Genomic DNA, 19157 nt, shown 5'->3' with positions numbered 1-19157 from the left:
TCGCGCGCTCTGTGAGTTGTGCAGGGCCGGAGTGCGCACCCTCCAGAGGGCACTCGCTATTCAGGGCGGAGTGATTTGGAGCGCAGGATGCCTGCGTGCGGAGGAGGAAGCGCTGAGCCGCACTGAGGTTTATTTACACATTTCAACTTACGTGCCATCTAATTAGTCATGTGATTAGCGTATCCGTGTATTGGCGTTGCTGTGTGCACGCGAATCGTGTATTGGCGTTGCTGTGTGCACGCGAATCATTTTAAAAACATTAATCTGATGATCCGCTGATACGGTCTAATGTAAACACCACCTAAACAATTTTAAACTCAAACATTATCCTGTCTGTCATGATGCAGCACTTTTTTTTAAACCTAGAGGTAGATGATATCCCAAAGATATGTAAATATTCTCAAACACAGTACTGTTCAAAAATATTGGCACCCTAACCTTCATACAAACTTTGTTATAGATTTCTATTTTATGATTTCTACATTGTCGAGTAATTAACCTACAGTCTGAGAGACAAACACACTGAACTTTACAACAGCTGCATGCATGTGAAATGGAAATAAATCGACTAAGGCAGGAAAATCTATTTTGGATAAAATGTTTACTTTTACTTGTAATGGACAATAAAAAGTAACCAATAACCAAACTTAATAATAAACTTAGTCAATAACCAAACTTCAACTCAGTGTGTGTGATCTTAATTTTATGTTGCAATTCACAACCATCCTAGATTTCCTTAAAAAAAAGTACAACCCCGATTCCAAAAAAGTTGGGACAAAGTGCAAATTGTAAATAAAAACAGAATGCAATGATGTGGAAGTTTCAAAATTCCATATTTTATTCAGAATAGAACATATCAAATGACAAATAGATGACATATCAAATGTTTAAACTGAGAAAATGTATCATTTAAAGAGAAAAATTAGGTGATTTTAAATTTCATGACAACACATCTCAAAAAAGTTGGGACAAGGCCATGTTTACCACTGTGAGACATCCCCTTTTCTCTTTACAACAGTCTGTAAATGTCTGGGGACTGAGGAGACAAGTTGCTTAAGTTTAGGGATAGGAATGTTAACCCATTCTTGTCTAATGTAGGATTCTAGTTGCTCAACTGTCTTCGGTCTTTTTTGTCATATCTTCCGTTTTATGATGCGGCAAATGTTTTCTATGGGTGAAAAATCTGGACTGCAGGCTGGCCAGTTCAGTACCTGGACCCTTCTTCTATGCAGCCATGATGCTGTAATTGATGCAGTATGTGGTTTGGCATTGTCATGTTGGAAAATGCAAGGTCTTCCCTGAAAGAGACGTCGTCTGGATGGGAGCATATGTTGCTCTAGAACCTGGATATACCTTTCAGCATTGATGGTGTCTTTCCAGATGTGTAAGCTGCCCATGCCACACGCACTAATGCAACCCCATACCATCAGAGATGCAGGCTTCTGAACTGAGCACTGATAACAACTTGGGTCATCCTTCTCCTCTTTAGTCCGAATGACACGGTGTCCCTGATTTCCATAAAGAACTTCAAATTTTGATTCGTCTGACCACAGAACAGTTTTCCACTTTCCCACAATCCATTTTAAATGAGCTTTGGCCCAGAGAAGACGTCTGCGCTTCTGGATCATGTTTAGATACGGCTTCTTCTTTGAACTATAGAGTTTTAGCTGGCAACGGCGGATGGCACAGTGAATTGTGTTCACAGATAATGTTCTCTGGAAATATTCCTGAGCCCATTTTGTGATTTTCAATACAGAAGCATGCCTGTATGTGATGCAGTGCCGTCTAAGGGCCCGAAGATCACGAGCACCCAGTATGGTTTTCCAGCCTTGACCCTTACGCACAGAGATTCTTCCAGATTCTCTGAATCTTTTGATGATATTATGCACTGTAGATGATGATATGTTCAAACTCTTTGCAATTTAACACTGTCGAACTCCTTTCTGATATTGCTCCACTATTTGTCAGTGCACAATTAGGGGGATTGGTGATCCTCTTCCTATCTTTACTTCTGAGAGCCGCTGCCACTCCAAGATGCTCTTTTTATAGCCAGTCATGTTAATGACCTATTGTCAATTGACCTAATGAGTTGCAATTTGGTCCTCCAGGCCTGTTCCTTTTTTGTACCTTTAACTTTTCCAGCCTCTTATTGCCCCTGTCCCAACTTTTTTGAGATGTATTGCTGTCATGAAATTTCAAATGAGCCAATATTTGGCATGAAATTTCAAAATGTCTCACTTTCGACATTTGATATGTTGTCTATGTTCTATTGTGAATACAATATCAGTTTTTGAGATTTGTAAATTATTGCATTCTGTTTTTATTTACAATTTGTACTTTGTCCCAACTTTTTTGGAATCGGGGTTGTAGTAGTCACAAAATAGGGGGAAAGTGATGATGGGGGGGGGGGGGGCAAGTGGAAATTTTTAAAAAAAAAGTGGAAATAATAAAGGATGCACAAGTGTTAGTAAACTAAAAGCAAATTAAACTAAACTTGTGAAACTTGATTAAAGAATAGGCACAACGCTGCCTGTAACACAACGCCACCTGCTGTAATAGAAGATAAACACGTGTACATTAACAAAGTGAAAATAAACAGTCTCGCAGTGAATAAGGGAACAAAACTAGGGGACTTGTGTGAAGGCAAATAAAAAAAAAGCGAATGCATCTAGTGCCTAGTGTACAAGGCGACAAAAACTGGGTGAGTATTTTTAAAAAATGTCAAAGTGCAATAAGCTGATTTCCATAATGTTCCTAATTTTACACACACAATAGAAACAGAAGGATCAGACTCACCTAAGTGAGACATGGCCATGCGAGAGTGAAAACAGAAGCTACACTCTGTGTGTGTGTGTGTGTGTGTGAGAGAGAGAGAGAGATACCGTACATGTATGGGTGTGGCCAGCATTCAGCCAATCACCTGCTTCATAAATTGAGCATTCAAATCAGCCATTACATCAGACACTTCTATTATGGGTTTGTTTAAGGTGTGTGTGTGTGTGTGTGTGTGTGTGTTATTTGGAGAGCTCTAACTGATTCAGGAGGAAAAAATCATCATTAACTTTGAACCCACCATCACACAATGGCGATGAGACAATCTACAGGAGTGAGGTGAGCCGCTTGGCCATGTGGTGCAAGGACAACAATCTCCGTCTGAACGTGGAGAAGACGAAGGAGATTGTTGTGGACTTCAGGAGAGAGCACATCCAACATGCTCCACTATCTATCGACGGTGCTGCAGTGGAGAGAGTGAGCAGCACCAAGTTTCTGGGTGTGCACATCTCTGAAGACCTGTCCTGGAACAACAACACCGCATCACTGGCCAAAAAAGCCCAACAGCGTCTGTACTTCCTCCGCAAACTGAGGAGAGCAAGAGTCCCAGCCCCCATCATGCACACATTCTGCAGAGGCACCATCGAGAACATCCTGACCAGCTGCATCACCGTGTGGTACGGCACCTGCACCGTGTCCTGCTGCAAGACTCTGCAGTGCATCGTGAGAGCAGCTGAGAGGATCATTGGTGTCTCTCTCCCTTCTCTTATGGATATATATAACTCCCACCTCACCCGCAAAGCCATCAGGATTGCAGGTGACCCCACCCACCCATCTCACAGCCTCTTCAGCCTGCTGCCGTCGAGGAGGAGACTGCGAAGTCTCCGGGCCAAAACCAGCAGGCTCAAGAACAGTTTCTTTCACCAGGTCTGCCCCTCCTCCCCCCTCTGCCCCCTGCCACAGATTCTGCCCGCACAACCCCCTTCAGCATCTGACATGTCATCCTCACAGTTCCCCCCCCCCCAACACACACACACACATACATACATACATACATACATACATACATCTCATCGTTCATTAACACACTGAACTCAGGTACCGCACATCTTACTTTACCTCGCTCATTTGCACTATTCCGCACTACCTCACCTTAACAGCTGCTAGTTTGTTTATTCTGCTTATTTCATGTTTCATGTTTACCTGCTATACCTCAAGTGCCCTTGACTGTTTGGTTATTTGAACCAATTTATGTGTGTGTGTGTGTGTTTAGTCTAGTTCATATCTAGGGTGTTTATACCGTTTATATTGTCTGTTTGAGTGTTTAGTCTGTCTTGTTCTTACAGTATCTAGTGTTTATACTGTTTATTTATAATGTTTATATTGTTTGTCTGAGTGTTTAGTCTATGTCTAGTTCCTATCTAGAGTGTTTATACTGTTTATATTGTTTGGTTTTTTCAATTATTCTATTTTTATTCTATTTTTATTTATTGCATTGCCAGTTTGCACCGTGGGTCAGAGAGGACTGATATTTCATCTGTGCTGTATGTTGAGCATGTATAGCATATTTGACAATAAAGTTGACTTGACTTGACTTGACTTGACACAGAGAAAGAGAAGAACACAAAAAAGAGAAAAAGAAGGAAAAGAGGAAATAATGCAAAAGAGAATGAAGAAGGTTAAATCCCCTTTAAAAACTAATGTTAATGGCGCTAAAACAGCCACTCTCAAATGGTGTGGTTGGAGTGTTGTTCGTGGACTCAACTCAGACTTGACTCTAAAATTTTTTTAATGACTTGGATTTGACTCGGCTTTGAACATTGGGGACTCGAGACTGGACTTGGACTCGAGGTTTAATGACTTGACTACAACACTGATCTTCATAAAGGTGACATGGGGGAACCCCACGGACTCTGGGGTTGGTGCACCTGTTGGAGTGATGAGGTGCAGGAGCGCCTGGCGGTCCTCTTGCTGGGCTTGCAGCAGGGCCTCGACACACCACTCCTGCTCAGTCCGCATTGTGACCAGCACCTGGTGCTGGTTTTGTTGGGCAGCGGCGAGAGCATGGACCAGCTCTTTAAACAGGGAGGATTCCATATAATAAAAAGAAAATTACACATTCGCTTAGATATGAAGTGATCATCTCATGTTGAAAAATATTTCCATCACTTGCAGATAAACTTCATATTATTGTGCCACCATGGAATATCAAATTATATATATTTTTTTTTCATACACACAAGCATTAATAAAATCAATAATTTTGCAGATAAGTGTATATTCTAAAGAAAATAGTAATTGTGATGTTCTACTTTAACATACTGAGGTGAATTATTGAATCGTCCTGAGACATTTTTAAAAAAGGAAAATGAGCATTTCCACATTTTTCGTTGAAGGATTAAACCCCCCCCCGAAAATAAACTCCTTTATAATGACAGACAATATCCATACAAGACATGTTTGAGTGTTCACTGTTCATATTTGTACCTGTATACTGTGTACAGATTTTATTTTAAAGGAAGAAGTGTCCTTGGGCACTGACATCTTACTCTCCGAGGTACAAATATCACGCTCTGAGTACAAATTACATGAGAGAATCCAAGATTGTGATGTCACTTACATGCTGCATGACTTACTGAGACTGAGATCTAGTGAATACATCACTTTTAAACTGTTATAAACAACCCTGAAGATGCCGAGTGTCAATTGTGTAAAAATCAGCCCACTCATGGATCACTGTATGTGACATGCATAGGCATAGAGTGTGGATACATAAAGAAACCCATTGAGTTTGTTTTCTGATGGTTTCGGTCCTGTACGTGCCTCCACCATGCCAGTGTTAAAGTAATGACCAGTCATACACACCGCCGAGTGGCCAGTGTTATAGTAATGACCAGTCATACACACCGCCTAGTGGCCAGTGTTATAGTAATGACCAGTCATACACACTGCCTAGTGGCCAGTGTTATAGTAATGACCAGTCATACACACCGCCTAGTGGCCAGTGTTATAGTAATGACCAGTCATACACACCGCCGAGTGGCCAGTGTTATAGTAATGACCAGTCATACACACCGCCTAGTGGCCAGTGTTATAGTAATGACCAGTCATACACACCGCCTAGTGGCCAGTGCTATAGTAATGACCAGTCATACACACCGCCTAGTGGCCAGTGTTAGTAATTGCCAGTCATACACACCGCCTAGTGGGCAGTGTTCGTAATTACCAGTCATACACACCGCCTAGTGGCCAGTGTTAGTAATTACCAGTCACACACACTGCCTAGTGGCCAGTGTTAGTAAATAACTGTCGTACTCACCACCTAAGGCAGCACGGTGGTGTAGTGGTTAGCGCTGTCGCCTCACAGCAAGAAGGTCCGGGTTCGAGCCCTGTGGCCGGCGAGGGCCTTTCTCTGCGGAGTTTGCATGTTCTCCCTGTGTCCGCGTGGGTTTCCTCCGGGTGCTCCGGTTTCCCCCACAGTCCAAAGACATGCAGGTTAGGTTAACTGGTGACTAAATTGACCGTAGGTGTGAATGTGAGTGTGAATGGTTGTCTGTGTCTATGTGTCAGCCCTGTGATGAGCTGGCGACTTGTCCAGGGTGTACCCCGCCTTTCGCCCGTAGTCAGCTGGGATAGGCTCCAGCTTGCCTGCGACCCTGTAGAACAGGATAAAGCGGCTAGAGATAATGAGATGAGATGAGATGAGATGAGATGAGATGAGACACACCACCTAGTGGCCAGTGTTAGTAATTACCAGTCACACACACCGCCTAGTGGCCAGTGTTAGCCGGTAAAGAAATAAAACTAAAGAGGCTGGCTATGATATAAGAAAATTCTACAACCCAGAAACAGACGGGAGCTCCACTTTTAGGCAGTGCCTAAATCTATATATTAATCACTGAACAAAGCGATTTTTTTAGATGGCAATAATTGTGTTGCAATGGCAACGGGATTGAGTCCTCATATCTGTGTCAGTACTGCATGTGCTTTATCTAGCCGAGTGAAATTTAAACTTCATCAAAGTGGAGTCTTTTGATTTAAGGATTTTGTTGCCAGTAAAAATCACATGGTTCCATTGAATTTCTGAATAGATTTCTAGAATTAGAAGCCTTTATTTGTTACATATACATTACAGCACAGTGAAGTTCTTTCTCTGTACTTAACCTATCTGAAGCAGTGAAAACATACGCATGTGCGCGCGCACGCGCACACACACACACAGAAGCACCCAGCGATTTTTCTTTTTGAGAATTAGAAGCCTTTATTTGATGGCTCTTTGTAATGAAGATTAACAGCATTCTCATGTGCCATGAATGTTATGACCAGATACCCAGTTCCAGTGCAAGTGATTGCATCCAGGTAAGCCTATTTTTAGCAATATCATCACTGTTAAAATTGATAAATTGTCTTTTATTTTTAATTTAAATGTGCAGAGGGCACATCAGGGCACTTGCCGTGATCAGGAAACAGTGTTTATTTTTGGGTTTTGTTTTAATTTAAGGAAAGAAGGGGAAGCCTGCAGCACAGCTCTGGGTGTGTGTGCTGACATGCCGAGATGGGTTAAATGCAGAGAAAGAATTTTACTGCTCGAACGTACATGTCACAAATAAAGGCTTAGCCCCCCCACCACACACACACAAACAGCATTCCAGGTGACTACTTCATGAAGCTGGTTAAGATAATGCCAGTAGTGTACAAAGCATCATCAAGGCAAACACTGGCTCTTTGAAGAATCTAAAATATCAAACATTTTTGTTTTGTTTTTTTCTCCACACTTTTTTGTTTCCCACATTCCATATGTGTTCCAGATGTTATTTCACAGTTTGGTTGTCTTCAGTGTTGTTTTTAATATATTGTTAGAATTAGAAATGGCATGTTTCTCAGTGTGTCCAACAGCTTCTTAAATCTATATTGCTTCTTTTGATGTTCACCCTTTTTATTCTCTATCCTCTGTGACAATATTTTACAGACTTTCAGACTGCAGTATAACAGAGGAAGGATACACTGCTCTGGCTGAAGTTCTGAAATCATCCCACATGATATAGCTGGATCTCAGAGGGAACGACCCTGGAGCATCAGGAGTGAAGCTGCTCACTGATTTACTCCAGGATCCAGACTGTAAGCTAACAACACTGAGGTGATTCTTCTATAAACTAACACAATTATATAAATATTAAACATAAAGTAATGCTGTACAAAGAACTTTCATAGGGTTTGTTTTTTTTAATGGATAAAGTTGATAATTGACTGTAATTTATGGTTTATTCAACTGGTCCTATTTTTTTCCCAGTGTGTTACAGACATTGGGCACTATCATTTAAATTTAAAGAGAAGTCATCAGGAAATAAGCAAAAGCAGCCACACTGTTCTGGTTAATGTGGGTCTATTATTCTGGAAACACCAAGTACAAAAACATTTAATTTTTGCAGTTTGTTGAAACGCCCTGCTGCACAAGAGGCCTGTACTTGGCTAAATTCAGTTTTAGATGAAAACCCTTTACTCCTAAAAGAGCTGGATCTGAGCATGAAGGAACCAGGAGACTCAGGGGTGAAGAAGCTCTCAGCTCTACTGGAAGATTCTCACTGTAAACTTCAGACAATTCGGTAAGTATTTTTATTTATGCATCACTGTCAATTGAGTTTTACTCACAGAATGTTTTCTAGTGGGACCTGCCATTAAAGGACCCATGGCATGGTGGTTTGTTGATGCTTTAAATGGGCTCATGGAGGCTTCCGGATGTTATATCCGCAGCCTTTCTCGAAATGAACCCTCGGCAGGTAGATATAGCCTCCTGGGAGAAAGCCCCATTTCAGCCCTTTTCCCAGTGCGTCGTTTTGCTAATGAGAAGCATGGAGGCGGGCCATGGGGGGAGGGGGCGGGGCTTGACCAAGCTGCGGGCATGCTACCTGGCTAACTGCAGGAAGCGGTTAGCTGCACAGCTAATGTAGCCATTGCTAGGCTAACGCACCGATTTTAAAACACGGCAAAACGACTTAACAGTTATACACTTACTTGTTCGGTGTTTGTGGCTGATGCGGCAGGGATGCAGCGCAATTTCCATGTTTCGCTCACATAGGTGGTGTAAAGTTATCCTACCTCTTCAATTTGTCCTACCAAGCCTACTACGCACGCGCGAAGCCTACGCGCGAAGCCTACTGTGCATGCACAGAACACATGACATCATTACAATTAGCAAGTTCTCATACAGACCGTTTTATTATACAAAACAAGTCATTACAAATTATTTGACTTGGCCAAAGACTCGACCAATATGCACAAAACATAAAAATCGGCACATGCGTGAAATACTCACCGATTTTCTATCAGCCCAGCTGATCGGTAGGACAAAACTACTGTTGAATTTTCCTACCCTCCTGCATTTCGCGCATGCGCAATAGGCTTGGTAGGACGGGCAATCCATACAGTGGGTGGGTATCCAGAGGGGGGGGCGTGGGGATCATCTCCCTTGCTGACGTAGTAAAGGGAAGAGCCTATCAACGCGCCATTTTGACGCGCCATTCTCAAATGTTGGGCATAGTTTGGTTTACACATTATGAAATTTCTAGCCACTGGGGTGACTTAAGAAGGTCAGAGGAACTCATTTTAACGTTAAAAAACCTCAGAAAGTGAAAATTTCATGCCATGGGACCTTTAAGGATGACCCAAGTATGCACAAATGTATTTTTAATTATAGATTTTTTTTGTTTTCTATAAGTGCCGACATAACATAACATATCCTGTGCTTCTCCAAAGAAACCTCATAGTCCTTCTAGAAACACTTGGGTTCTGTTCCATCACTGGAAAGTGTTAAGCTCCTGAAACTAGAAAGGAACAGAAGAGTAGAAATGAAAGAAAGCACAACTTTATTCATCACACACTTGTGAAATTTCTTCTCTGCATTTAACCCATCTGAAGCAATGAGCACACACACATACCCAGCACCCAGTTGGGAGTTAGGTGCATCGCTCAAGGGCACCTCAGCCAAAGGCCGTCCCATATTAACCTAACCTGCATGTCTTTGGATTGTGGGGAAAACCAGAGTACCCGGAAGAAACCCACACAGACACGGGGAGAACATGCAAACTCCACACAGAAAGGCCCTTGCCGGCTGCTGGGTTCGAACCCAGAACCTTCTTGCTGTAAGGCGATAGTGCTAACCACTACACCATCGTGCCGCCCGGTGAAATGATCAACAAGTTTGACATTTTTCAATTAAATCACTTGATTTAACCATTGAGACATAACAGACAAGACAAATTAAAAGAGGAATAAATGAATAGAATGATGTTAAAAATAACATCTAATAACCCCTTATGACCCAGATGAACCCAGAATATGGACTTCAGTGCACATGAAAATAAAATGACTTGTGTTTTCCATAATATCTGCACAATGAAGTATTAAGATTGAGTATAAAGCTCTTTCTACATCATATTTCATATCTAGGCTGAATAAAAGTAATCTGACTGTGGAGAGCTGTTCAGCTTTAGCCAGTGTTCTCAAATTAAAGTCCTGCAGTGTGAGAGAGCTGGACCTGAGCAACAACAGTCTGCAGGATCCAGGAGTCACTCAGCTTTCTGCTGGACTGAAACACAGTCACTGTAAACTGGAGATTCTGAGGTCAATTCACTTAGGTTATGAATATTTAGTCACGCCAGATTAAAAAAAATGTAAAATGTGGGTGAATTTTGGTATAAAACACGATTATTGTTCTGAATGCGTCAGTTTATTGTTGCTCTTCCTTCCTCTGGTTTCATCTTTAGGTTTAATGCATGTGTTATAACTGATGGAAGCGGTTCGGCTCTCGCTGAAGTTTTGAGCTCTGAATATTCCCAGCTGAGAGAGCTGGACCTGAGCAACAACAGTCTGCAGGATCCAGGAGTTACTCAGCTTTCTGCTGGACTGAAGAATCCACAGTCTCCACTCAGAACACTGAGGTGAAGGAACGTCTGAAATGATGTCTAATCCTTCAGTGAAGCATCAATTCAGTATTTTAATCTGAGTTTAAATGACTGCAGAATTGTGTGTCATTAAAAAAGTAGAACTAGAACACAATATAATAAACAGCTTGCTTTCATAAAAAATAGATTAGATTTACTATTTTAAACTAAAAAGTGTTTGTGTAAAAGTTCTATTCCAATGTAAACGTCTAATTGCTGTAATTCTAAGGTAACTGTTAAAGAAAAGAATTAAAATATTGCGTTCTTATTGAACAAATGAGATGCGATCTGTTCATTGTGCTCCTTCTTTCCTTCTGCAGACTGTGTAACTGCAGTGTAGCAGCTGAAGGCTGTGCTGCTTTGGCTGCAGCTCTGGAAGAAAATCCCTCACAGCTCAGAGAGCTGGATCTGAGCGGGAATAAAGCACGAGACTCAGGAATAAAGCACGAGACTCAGGAATAAAGCACATCTCGAACCTCCTACAGAATTCACACTGCCTCCTGGAAACACTCAAGTATGTCAATGTCATTTCTTAAAAACAAAGTGTCATGAAATGCTTTTATCCTTCAACACTATTTCTTTTACTTTTGAAGTCGTGCTCAGTCAAGCACTGAATTATTATAATATCAGTTTTTAATGACAACCCAGTAATCTGTACATGATCCATTCAGTGACCATCTAGAGTTAATAAATTAACAAGAAAAAAGATTAAATCCTCAATTTGTATACAATATCACATCTTCACTCATTTATTTTGTATATAAAATAAGACCGTTGTTTTCTCTTCCTTGTTGTCTCTCTGTATCCAGGGTAAATAAGAGCAGGGTGAGAAATGAAGGCTGTACTGCTCTGGCATCAGCTCTGTGTTTAAAGCCGTCACACCTGAAATAATAAGAAAAAGAATGAGTTATTATTATTAATAATCTCCTACCAATAGCAGCTGGATTAAAGTTTATACTGAAACTATAATTATTACTAAAAGTAACAGAAAACTTTCTAGAAATGTTAAACACTGGTCACAAACCACCAGTTAATCTGCAGATAATAAAATCCTCCAGGTTGAAGAAGTTACAGTAACAGAGTAATGTACAGTACAGACCTGTCAGATTATTTCATGACTACAGCGAGAACTGCACTTACCACCATCAAGAATTCTTAAACACACAAGACCCACAGTGAGATATCGTCATACGATACCCAGACATGATCAGAGCAACAAGCAGAGACAGATCCAGAAGAGCAGAACAGGAGCCTGATAGGAAGCTTCACACTCTTTAAGTAAAGTCAGTTAAGATGAGGAAGGAAAAGCACAATGAAATTAATCTGCTCCCCCTGCAGGTTGTGTCAGTGCCGTCTCTCTGAGGAAGATTGTGGTGCTGTTGTATCGGCTCTGAGAACAAACCCCTCACACCTCAAGGAGCTGGACCTGAGTGAGAACACGATTGGAGACTCAGGAGTGAAGGAGCTCTCTGATCTACTGCACAACTCAAACTGCACTCTGGAGAAACTGAAGTAAATTATTTTTAGTCTGAGAAAAGTAAAAATGTTGAAAAAATGAATTAAAAAAATGAGAAAAATAACTGATAGATTTTGAATTTTGTTGACAAACTGATGAAGTGGCATCATTTTACTCTGTGAATAAGGAAAGAAATTAAGAGTTCATCAAACTCATTTAGTTATAAAAAGGGAACCCTTGTAGTATGTAGACTGAGTGGATCTCAGCGTGGACATGTCCCAAATCACACTGCGTAGTTCTCATTGGTCTGGGTCACTAGACAGGTTCTTCAGAGCAGTGGTTCTCAATCTTAGAGCCCTCCTCCCCCGTCCTGAATTTCTTCTATCTATCGTTGTTCCAAACACACCTGAGTGTTAGTGTGATTAGCATGCTCTTGATTAGAATCAGGCATGTTCAGTTAAACAAAAGTGCTGAGGAGTTGAGTCAGGTAGGTGGAGCAGGAGAAGATGGAAAACATGCAGAGCAGCGGGGCTCAGGAGCAGGACCGAGAATCGGCGCTTTAGAACGAATGAGACAGACACGTCTGGGAGAGAACACACACAGAGTGGAAACGAGAAGTTACTGATTCAGTTTTTCCCACAGACAAAAGCGGCCGTATTTGGGCAGGTGTGTGTGTGTGTGGGTGAGAGAGAGAGACGACACAGAGGACGTCTGATTATAGCTTTATACAATTACACTGACAAATCTGCTATGCAAGGTTAAATATAATTAATGATTAGATTAATCAAACAGGACGATTAATTACAGGTCAGAACTTAACAATAACACATTTATCAGTGTGTGACATGGCGTGTGTGTGTAAATAAACATTCCTGACACCAAGCCATTCTATAACTGCGGAATATTTCTCACTGCAATATACGACTCTCACTTCCTCTTTCTACAGCCACAAATCTGTGCCGCACTCATCAAGGGCCCTTATTACACAGGGCAATTAGTTAACACCAGCGAGTCATCGGTTCACACGAGAGGTAGGTCAAGTCAAGTCAAGTTTATTTGCATAGTGCTTTTAACAATAAAAATTGTCACAAAGCAGCTTTACAGAATTTGAACAACTTAAAACATGAGCTAATTTTATCCCTAATCTATCCCCAATGAGCAAGCCTGTGGTAGGGAGCTGGACACACACACACACACACTATATATGTCTCACCAGCCACTTTATTAGGTACACATGTTCAATTAACACAAATCTCAATCAGCCAAATCACACAGCAGCAACTCAATGCATTTAGGCATGTCGACATGGTCAGGACAACCTGCTGAAGTTCATACCAAGCATCAGAATGAGGAAGAAGTGATTTAACTGACTTTGAACGTGGCATGGTTGTTGGTTCCAGCCAGGCTGGTCTGAGTATTCCAGAACTACTGGTATTTTCACACACAGCCAACTCTAGGGTTTACAGAGAATGGTTCAAAAAAGAGAAAATATCCGGTGAGCTTCGGTTCTGTGGGTGAAAATGCCTTGTCGATGCCCGAAGTCATGATTTTCGAGATGATAGAAAGGCAACAGTAACTCAACCACTTGTTACAAGGTATTACAAGGTATACAGAAGACCATCTCTGAACGTACAACACATCGAACCTTGAAGCAGATGGACTACAGCAGCAGAAGACCACACCGGGTGCCAATCCTGTCAGCTCAGGACAGGAAACTGAGGATACAATTCACATGGGCTCACCAAAATTGGACAACAGAAGACTGGAAAAACATTGCCTGGTCTTGATCGATGAGTCTCGATTTCCGGTCAGAATTTGGCATAAACAACGTGAAAGCATGGATCCATCCTGCACTGTATCAATGGTTCAGGCTGCTGCTGGTGGTGTAACGGCGTGATACTTTCTTAGCACGCTTTGGGCCCCTTAGGACCAAATGAGCATCGTTTAAACACCACAGTGTACCTGAGCATTGTCACCAAACATGAGGGGGCTTATAAAGGGAGACAGAGCCCATATAGCTACCTACTGGATATATAGTGCACTACAGAGGGTATAAAAACCAATACTTACTCCCTAGATAGGCAGCTGAATCCTAAGTGACTTTATAGTGCACTATATAGGGATTATTTCATCCCCTATACAGTGTGCCCTTCCAGAGAGATTGGGAATTCCAAATTGCTCCCTCCTTTCATTTAGTGCAGAAGTCATGAAAAGCCTATTTAGTGCACTTGTATAAATGAAACAGACTCAGAGATGCTTGCCCAGTGGAAACATAGTGCACTATATAGGGTTTAACACCCAAGTAGTGCACATAGAAAGGGAGTTGAATAGTGTAGTGGAAGAACCCTTTATTTCATTCCCTATGTACAGTAGTGCACATACACAGGGACCAGTCATGGACTTTGAGATAAATCTTTAATATGACAATGACACTGTTTAAAAAAAAAAAAAAAACATGTCCACTTTCCCTCATTACACAGAAGTGTGCACTCCTGAAGTCCACTCTAATGCCGACTCGTCCCCTCATCTGATGATCTAGAGCACTTCACTGGAGCTGAAGAAGTAGCATAAAGATAACAGACTGCTTTCCAAACAAAGTGTATTACAAAAAGAAATCAGAACGGAGTCACTGCGTCCTGGTTGATGGAGGTGAGAACAAAGACACTTCTGCACTCGTTTTCCCTTTTAGATCTCGCAAACATCTTGCACAAGGTCACAAAACAGAAATAAACTTCAGACCTGAGAAGCGCCAGCACACACCGATTGGAAGTGTTAAGGCACGAATGTCATTCTGAACATCATACCAGGATTATATGTTGACGCATAAATGTCATTGTTGTCACTCTAATGAAGCAAACGTTAGGAGACATCTCTGAAGATTCTCAGTCATCCAGGTCATAGTAAACTGTGGGTGGTAAAAGAGAGCAACTGGACTTGCTTGAAGATTCTTGAAGACGTTTCACCTCTCATCCGAAAGGCTTCTTCAGTTTTGTCTGACTGGTAGGGAGTATCAGGTATTTATGAAAACATCCATGAGAGGATAAATACCTGATACTCCCTACCAGGCAGACAGAACTGAAGAAGCCTTTCGGATGAGAGGCGAAACGTCTTCAAGAATCTTCAAGCAAGTCCAGTTGCTCTCTTTTACCACCCACAGTCAGGAGACATCATTCTGAACCACTAATCATCATTATACTGACCATAACAGGTGACACACAGGTGTCGCTCTCTCTCAACACACAGACTAGCTGGATGTCATTCTGAACACTACACTATCACACTCAGTGAAGACATGACAGGTCTTTATAAAAAAAAAAAGTCATTGCGGACACCGAAACGTCACGGCATACTGAACATATGAGGCTCTCATTGTGGATACTGTGTCAAAGATCATCCTGAACACTAACACATGTTCTGCACATGCATGACATGTCATTATAACTGGCATCACTCTGCACACCCAAATGTCATGCTGACATGGAGATAAATACACAGTTATCTCTGATTGCATAATCTAGCCAGTTCTCATTCTGACTCTTCACTAAACCGTCAGTCAGTACATGACATGGCACGACTTTAGAAAGACACCCAGGCTTCACGGTGAACACACACACACCCCTTCCGGAACATGGAGGAAAAGCGAGCTGGATGTCATTCCGAACGCCGCTCGCGCTCGCTTGAGTTGCACCAAATGTCATTCTGTACGCAGTGACGTCATACCGCGCGCCCAACGCCCCGCTGAACACAGAGGAGGGTTTCTCACTGCAGAGATCATTATGAGCGCGCGCGCACCTGATCTGCTGGCGGTGTCACACTGATCCTACAATAGCTAGCGAACCTGCTAGTCACGCCAGCGCTCCTAACTAGCTTAGCATGCAGAGCAGAGTGATGTGTTAGCATGAGCGCTACTGTACAGCCCCGCAGGTTCACCTACCGTGAACGGGACATCATTCACACTCCCCACCGAATAGCAGCAGTCTCCCGGGTTCACGGCTCCCGTCAGCACCTGGTGGAGATGCATCGCTGCTCCTCCGCGGCTGTCTGTCTGCGAGGGTTGACGATTATTTTAATAATTCACAGCGATGAAAACAACACCGAGCCGCCGCTTCACTGTCTCCATCTATTAGCTAACCGGGAATCCCATCCGCCTCTCTCTCTCTCTCTCTCTCTCTCTCGGGTGCGCGCTTGGCCTCTTTCTGTGGGGAGGAAAAATAAAACTCTCAATATCCTCTCCGACACCAAACATGGACCCAACCTGGTTTCCTCCCGATATTGTTGTTGTTGTTTTAATAATTAAACCGCCACTACTGTGTGTTTTTTTCCGCGTCGTTATCATTTAGCTAAGAAGCTAACTCCAGCTTCACACCGCCGCACTGACAACCTCCGCAGCTGCCGCGCGCTCACACACAGCACTGCGAGCGCGACAACCGCGCATGCGCAGAGATCCTGAACTGACCATAAATCAAACAAACAAAAACCCCGCGTTTATGAATCCTTTTTTTTTTGTCACGCGATACTATTCCAAGAACAAACTCGATAATAACACGCATTTATTCAGTTTAACATCTTGATGCTTCGAATGCGATAAATAATTTTGTTCTTTAAAAACAAACAAACAAACAAACAAACAGCCATAGGGAAGGCGGGGCGATGGAATCCGTGCCGCTGTGACGTCAGCAGGCTCGGGCGCAGTGGGAAAGGTCTCTGTGAGGTAGGGGGTGTCGTAGCTCAGATGGCTAAGGCACCAGACCATAAATCCGGGGACCCGGGTTCGATTCCGGCCCGAGGTCATGTCCCAATCCCTCCCCGTCTCTCTCGCTCATTTCCTGTTTCTCTACACTGTCCTATCCAAAAAAAGGTCTCTGTGAGGTCAGTGTGCTGATTAGATTTAATCAATGAGGAATCTGGAGAACTAAACACAACAGACTGACTGAATAAAACCACCGTGTGACTGGGTTTCCACTTATTTATCATTTAAATATTATTTGTTCTACATCCATAAAGGTAAAGATTCCCCCGATTATGTGTGGGTTTATTTTTGTATTTTTACTTCAAAATGGCTTCCTTCTCACTCTGAAGGGAACAGAAGTGTGATTGTCAGTTATGGATATGGGTCACAACATCATTCTGTCACATGACCATCACAAACACTGTTTATTACATTTAACCAGAACAGGGGCCTCATGTACAAAGCTTGCGTACGCACAAAAAAGCTACGTACGTCACTTTCTGCGCAAACATTCGTATGTACAAAGATTGACTTGGCATGGAAAAGTGCGGTACTCTACGCAAACCTCATGGCTGGCGTACGCACATTTCTGGTGCATCTTGGTACTTGGCGACACTTAGAGGCAGAGCAAGGCAACTACATTTAGGCCTACCCGGTCAAGAGTCATGACATGGCGATAAGAGGCATCCAAAAATGCATCGGAACATCAGGATGCGTGAATTGAAATGTATGTCAGTCATACGACATTGTCGAGACACATAATGCGAGACTGTTGGGTAAATGCCAACAGATCCATCAACCATCCCTTCCATATTGTAATTACGGGAAATGAGAAACCCCAGCAATATCATTTCGATATTATTCCCATTGACTATTGGTTAATTAATTAAATTAAAGAATGCACATGCAGGACCATGCATTGCAGCTAGCTTAATAGATCTTTCTCGCGCATTTGCCGCGAGGTGTCAGACTGAAATATTATTAGTTGATGTTGCGTGGAGTAGCCTTATCACATAATTACCAAGATCAATATATGAAACGATTTCCAAGTGCGTACAAATCAGACACAACCGCGGTGTGTGGCGTGTTACACAATGTGGCGCAGCGGCACGGTGTGCCAATAATGGAGCGAGACCTGCCGCAGGACCCAGACCCTGGGCCTCACAACGAGGTGCTACAGCGACATGGCATACAAACCCGACAGCGCTTAATAGCCACAATGTGAAAGACAGACGGGACACCATTCATTTTTTAAGATATTCTTTTAATGTGTTATTCAGTTCCTTCAATTCCTCGCGGATTCCCTCAAGGTTGTCGTTAATCGCCTCTATCCCCTTTAAAATTTCCCCCTGCGACTCAAGGACCGCGCGCGTCAGCACCCAGCCTGTGGACCCGGCAACAGGGGCAGGCGGTGGAGAAGGGGGGCAGGTGACAGTGACGCTGGATCCGCTCGGCTGGGGGTCCTCTTCCTGCTCGGGTGGGATGGACTGGGGGCCTCCTGTTGTTCCCTGGCACCCTGCTAGAATACATTTGTCATTAAAATCCTATTGTGGAAAATATGTGCACGTTTTATTTCTGGTTACATGTGGCTAGGAATATTGGGCCTACTAAGAGAGGAAGACATTTCCTCAAATACAGGGTGTCCCCGAAAAAATGTACACATTAGAGCACTAAAGGTGTTTTTTTGTTTTCAAAACCCATGTAACTCGAATAGACACTCATTGTGGCGCAGGCACTGCGGACAATGCGAATCATACCATTATCTTGGTATAGGCTACATTCACATTCAGTGGCATACAATCAGTGACCGTTGCATGTCTCATAGCATACACTTTGAACATCACTTTAATTGGAGGTGACAGAACAATTAAGTGATGTATGTGAATTCTATTGCACTGTGCTAAAGGCAGGGATTAACGCAAATAAATGTTAATGTTAAATGTTAATAATAAATGTTAAATGTTAATTTGATTAACGCGAGATTTCTAACATTTAATTAACATTAATGCGTTAGTAAAAGTTGCCATGTCTTTTACCTAACGCGGGCCTTACTGCAGGTCTATTTATACTAATTAACATATTCAATGTGGAATAATTGAGGGAGGAGACGGGGCGGGGAACGGGGCTCGTGCATGTGCGCCGAATTCCACGTTGATTGGGATGTACAACAGGAAAGCACGTGGAAACCTTCGTACGCACTGATTGATACATCCGGATTTTTTTGGTCATACGCAAATTTCCCGATTTTGACGTGCGCACA

General features: G+C 42.5%; 1 protein-coding gene across 1 annotated transcript in view; it reads left to right on the top strand.

Annotated features, from left to right (window-relative positions):
* Nucleotides 1-19157, top strand: part of LOC132888466 (NACHT, LRR and PYD domains-containing protein 12-like) — a 401003-nt gene that overhangs the window by 205862 nt on the left and 175984 nt on the right. The window contains exons 12-13 of the mRNA XM_060924512.1: nucleotides 10231-10392; nucleotides 10536-10709. Of these exons, the coding sequence (XP_060780495.1) occupies nucleotides 10231-10392; nucleotides 10536-10709 (336 nt within the window). The remainder of the gene's footprint in view (nucleotides 1-10230; nucleotides 10393-10535; nucleotides 10710-19157) is intronic.

Source organism: Neoarius graeffei, chromosome 6 (genome assembly GCF_027579695.1).
Source record: "Neoarius graeffei isolate fNeoGra1 chromosome 6, fNeoGra1.pri, whole genome shotgun sequence".
Taxonomy (NCBI): domain Eukaryota; kingdom Metazoa; phylum Chordata; class Actinopteri; order Siluriformes; family Ariidae; genus Neoarius; species Neoarius graeffei.
This window is presented reverse-complemented; position numbering and strand designations above follow the sequence as displayed.